At 46.7% G+C, this 4,401-nt stretch overlaps 2 protein-coding genes across 2 annotated transcripts; one reads left to right on the top strand and one right to left on the bottom strand.

Moving 5' to 3' along the window:
• Window positions 1-253: 253 nt before the first annotated feature.
• Window positions 254-2,435, bottom strand: EDB93DRAFT_699735 (uncharacterized protein). Its single transcript, XM_041457141.1, has 10 exons — window positions 2,163-2,435; window positions 2,006-2,104; window positions 1,918-1,958; window positions 1,690-1,868; window positions 1,586-1,641; window positions 1,479-1,534; window positions 1,351-1,429; window positions 1,287-1,295; window positions 976-1,234; window positions 254-916 (listed from the first exon to the last, which is right to left on the bottom strand). The coding sequence occupies exons 1-10, from the start codon at window positions 2,250-2,252 to the stop codon at window positions 465-467; spliced, it is 1,320 nt and encodes a 439-aa protein (XP_041305035.1). The 5' UTR covers window positions 2,253-2,435; the 3' UTR covers window positions 254-464.
• Window positions 2,436-3,531: 1,096 nt separating this feature from the next.
• EDB93DRAFT_699714 (uncharacterized protein) lies at window positions 3,532-4,130 on the top strand. Its single transcript, XM_041457140.1, has 4 exons — window positions 3,532-3,701; window positions 3,755-3,928; window positions 3,983-4,033; window positions 4,085-4,130. The coding sequence occupies exons 1-4, from the start codon at window positions 3,647-3,649 to the stop codon at window positions 4,096-4,098; spliced, it is 294 nt and encodes a 97-aa protein (XP_041305034.1). The 5' UTR covers window positions 3,532-3,646; the 3' UTR covers window positions 4,099-4,130.
• The last annotated feature ends 271 nt before the right edge of the window (window positions 4,131-4,401 follow it).

Raw genomic sequence — 4,401 nt, 5'->3', positions numbered from 1 at the left:
GTGGTATCCGGTATCTAGTAGATGCATGCAGAGTAAAATACATTGAGCCTCATGCAATGAGTGCCAACGCCGAGACGGTAACGACAAGCATGGTAACGACGACAATATGCAGGGCACGAACAATAACCGAACATGAAAAATATAATGACAGAAAAACGAAGTCGATGAAATGCGAAACTCACAATCTACAGACGAGCTAACAAAAAATAGTTGAGCCCGCTCAACAGTAAGAGATGGTTGTCGACAGGATAGCAGCGTAGATCAACTACTTGAAAAGAAACCGACGACGAACGGGCTTGTGAACCATCCGTTTGCGGCAGGTCGCGTGACTCGGGGTGACACTCGATGTGCTCGAAACAGCAGTGGCTACAAGATTGTTGGCCGATTGTGAGGTTGCCAGACTACTTGATGTAGGGGTGGTTGCAACCTGAGGTGGCTCAACCGTAGATGTGATAAACATTGTGCTAGTAGAGGTCTCGCACGATGGACTTAAGGGTGCGGAGGATCCGGCACTGGAAGAAATCATGGATGATGAAACAGGCGATGAAGATGGTGACAAAGGTGATGGGTATAATGAAATAGATGACGAGGTTCCGGCACTGGAAGAGGATATGGGTAGTGCTAGTATAAGTCTCGCATGGTGGAGCTGAGTCCGTAGAAGCTGCGGCACTGGAAGAAATCATAGATGATGAGATAGGTGATGAAGAAGGGGACGAAGGGGACGGGTATGATGAAACAGCTGACGGGGCTCTGGCAGTGGAAGAGGTCATGGGCAATGAAGTGGATGACGAGTAAGGTGAGATAGCTGGTGAGGATGATGTAATAATTGATGAGGATGAAGCAACTGATGAGGGTGCTGAAGCAATTGCTGCAGGCATCGCGCCGGAAGAGGTCGCAAAGATATCATTTTGTGCTCCTGTGTGAATATATCAGATACAATGTTTCCAATGGAAACCAAAGCATGGAAACCCTCACCATCCTGGAACCCGCACTTGCTATTGTACGCCGGGCTCTTGGGACTGCCGCTCAGGTCAGCGCCGTTGACAACGATGTTATTTCCCTCAGCCTGATTCCAGATCAGGATTTGCTTTGCGCCCTGAGTACATTTACTCTGGTCCTCCTCGCACCAGACGGGAGGCTTGGGGGTGGCAAGAGGGGTAGTGGAAGTCGGGTTGGTGACCATGCACTTGAATCCCTGCATATAGATGTTAGGCTCGCCGCATCCATTCGGAATCTAGAAGATAAGTTAATTAACGGTAATGAAACGCAACCGAGAGACAACGAACCCAAACCCACTGTTGAAGATAAATGAAAAGTCAGCTTTGTGGAAGGAAACCATTAATAACTTACAGCACAAGTGCAACCATCTGCGGGACAAGCAGGCATGTCCTTTGGAACATCATAGCTTGTGAGACGTTTCCAGGGGGTGCTATAATGAGGGTCAGGGGAATTCGCAGGGTCATCGGATATGAACGCACTTATAGCGGACCGTAAACACGACGAGGTTGTCAATTGTCACCTCACTGAGTTCTGACTGTTTGATTAGTAAGCTTTGTGTTCAATCAGACAGCAAACAGGAGCAAACCTGGTATGAGATTGCGAATGCAGATCCAGCAGCCATAGACTGATTCTGTGTATGCACTACCCATCGTCAGCGCGACCGTTTGACCACATCTATTTTGTACTCACTGTTGGGACTACCTATGCAATTACTATCAGTAAGAGGGGCGCCTGCCAAATTTGTGATGGAGTAGTCCTCGGGATGATTTTGACCATCACCCCACTCAGTCGCGAATTGACCATTGAATGACAGAGACGTCACACCGCGGTTAGCGGCTACTTCGACAGTAAAGGAACCTCCGGCGGGTCTGGGACATAATGAGATCTACACGATTAGAACACAAAGGCAAAACACACAGTTCAAGGAAATCTCCTGGCGCAGGAGGAAACTCATCACACTAGATGATATAAGCAAAATTCTTGGACCCAAAAAATATAAACTCACCCCGTTGAAATGATGAAACCAGTAATCATTCTTCTGCAACATCCACAAGGGGCTGACAGGGTCGTCGTTGTTATAATTGACCTGGCCTGCCACAGTTCCCTGTAGAGAGAGTGCTACTGTCAGAGTTGAATCATGCGACATGAAGCGTTTGACTGACATTAAAGCAATACATGGCCTTGTGATACGCGGCCATATGCGCGTTAGTTAGTAGAGCGAGAGACGATAGTACAAGCGATTTTAGAGTCATTGCGTTGGTACCGAAAAGGATTGACAGGAAAGAGAGTGGTGTACGTGGAGGCCAAATTCGCGTGCAACGCGAGAGAAAGGAAAGACGACAACGGTATGAGAGAGAAAGATGAAAATAGTGAGCGTCTCAAATCCTGAAATACTTGGGCAGGTTTGGACCGTCCATTCACTAAACTGCTTTTGTTCTTATACAAACTGTAATACCAATGAGGCTAAAGCGGGACCACTATCCATGTTTGGACATCTACAAAAGGCCAGAATCAGGGATCATTCCCTTGGAGACCCTCGGCCAAATCTTCAACGTTCTGCTTGTACCATATGCTACCTATCCTCATCTCCGTCTGTGGCATGAAAAGACCATGCGCCCTCAGCATTCAAAATAATCATGAATCATTGCAGTTTGGAAGCTCAGAGTTCTCGATCGAACTCAACGTTCAAATTGACATTGGCAAGACATGGGATCAATGGCCGTTTTAGTTCCACCATTGGGCCCTTTCCACGCATGAGTAGATGATTTGTCCGTGCATATAGGAATATAGCAAAGTCGCCTGCCGCAAAGTTTGGATGATAGGTTCGCTGGATGAGCACTGAGATACACTTCTATCATTTGCTGAGTATGGTTCTTTCCCTACGAATTTAAGCTGATCGACAAGGTGGAATATGGTACCTCGCGTCTGGATTGATGCAGCCGCGGTGAGTCGCCTTGCAACTGTCATTCAATTATCTCATCTGACCCTTGTTTCCTTGTCTACGTAGAGAAATCAAACAACCAGAAGATGAGGCCTATTCTATTTCCGATAACACAAACATGTCGATCGATTGGCTAGACTACTAGCCAGATTTTGTGGCACCCGGCTATCATCGCTGCATAAGGTTTGAAAATTTTACAGTTACCTATTGCGTTGGCTTCGACCATATGGTCCATATCTTCCCCTCAGTTTCTCATTTCTGGTTCTCCAACTACAAGAAGGACATAACATAATGCGGACTCGTGTTGAACGCCTTGCAGACCATCACCTTTGGTCTTAAAGTGAAAAGGCGCCGTAAACACAATCGGGGGTGTTGACGGAGATCACTTCGTGCCTCGCACAACTCTAATATTTCTGCATCCAGCATCACAACACGATGTCCAAGAGCATTCACTGAACGGAATTCACAGTGTATTAAGTCTACATAGAAACTGTCAGAGTGTTTGAGTGGGCCTCAGGGTGAGCCCTCGTTACGAATTTGCTTCGGTACTCAAGTTCGCATGTTAGAAACATGTGCGCGGTGCGTTCCGTACTATTACCCGTCCATATTGGTTTGGGGTGAAAATATGCTTTGCGGTACATACATGGTCGCAAGGGGCCAAGGGCTGTCAGTGGAGATTGCCATATTTGGTACTTGGATGTCAAAATGACATCATTGCATGACGATCATGCTGGCGCGACTAAAGCGTTGGACACTTTATGTAACACACATCTTGTTCACGAACTCTTTGCACCTATCTTATGAAAATGGCAGCCGCTACACAACACTTTGTCGGAGACACGCCAGTTGACTCTTTCCCATCTGAAGTCACACAGAAGATTCCGGATGATGAACTCACGAAGAAAGAAGTAGAGCGGACGTCCAAGGGTGATCAGAAGGAGCCTGGGGCTGGCAAGCGAGCTGGAGCTGCTTCGCGAAACCCAGATGGTGAGAGGAAATTCATGCTAGCTACGCGGCACGCTAAATGCATGTGGTATGCAGACTATGACACGCGTGGTCGAGGAGGACAAGGCAATACACAACCAGTGGCAGGTGCGATACATCTTTTACTATCTCAAGTCAATCATCGATTCAGTTTTACAGACCCTGTTATCTGAACTTTGTGCACGCTAGGGAATCTTTTTTTTTACAATATATTATGAGGCAGCGGACACTCAGCTGTTATTCGCAGGTTGTGAGAGCGTCGTCACCATTATTGTATACTTACACATCATATAATTTTCAAAATTAGGATCCGACCAAGTTCAATACATGAGAACCCTTGTATACGTGTGACAAGCAGTACATGATCCATTCAATTGACCGTCGTCGCTCCCAAGTCATATCGCAACAGCGATCGCACGAGGAAACATGCAGAGAACAACATGTGAATAATTCATGACCTATCCCCTGTCTTTCTC

The sequence above is a fragment of the Suillus bovinus genome, assembly GCF_016758785.1.
Source record: "Suillus bovinus strain UH-Sbo-P2 chromosome Unknown EDB93scaffold_53, whole genome shotgun sequence".
Lineage (NCBI taxonomy): Eukaryota > Fungi > Basidiomycota > Agaricomycetes > Boletales > Suillaceae > Suillus > Suillus bovinus.
This window is presented reverse-complemented; position numbering and strand designations above follow the sequence as displayed.

What these genes read in the sequence shown, in the direction of transcription:
- EDB93DRAFT_699714 (XM_041457140.1), top strand. Translation starts at nt 3,647, where the DNA reads ATGACATCATTGCATGACGATCATGCTGGCGCGACTAAAGCGTTGGAC. An exon ending in TAAAGCGTTGGACACTTTAT is followed by an intron (nt 3,702 to 3,754) that starts GTAACACACATC and finishes TGAAAATGGCAG; the next exon opens with CCGCTACACAACACTTTGTC. An exon ending in TGCTTCGCGAAACCCAGATG is followed by an intron (nt 3,929 to 3,982) that starts GTGAGAGGAAAT and finishes TGTGGTATGCAG; the next exon opens with ACTATGACACGCGTGGTCGA.
- EDB93DRAFT_699735 (XM_041457141.1), bottom strand. Translation starts at nt 2,252, where the DNA reads ATGACTCTAAAATCGCTTGTACTATCGTCTCTCGCTCTACTAACTAAC. An exon ending in CCAGGAGATTTCCTTGAACT is followed by an intron (nt 1,869 to 1,917) that starts GTGTGTTTTGCC and finishes ATTATGTCCCAG; the next exon opens with ACCCGCCGGAGGTTCCTTTA. An exon ending in GTGTTTACGGTCCGCTATAA is followed by an intron (nt 1,430 to 1,478) that starts GTGCGTTCATAT and finishes CCCTCATTATAG; the next exon opens with CACCCCCTGGAAACGTCTCA.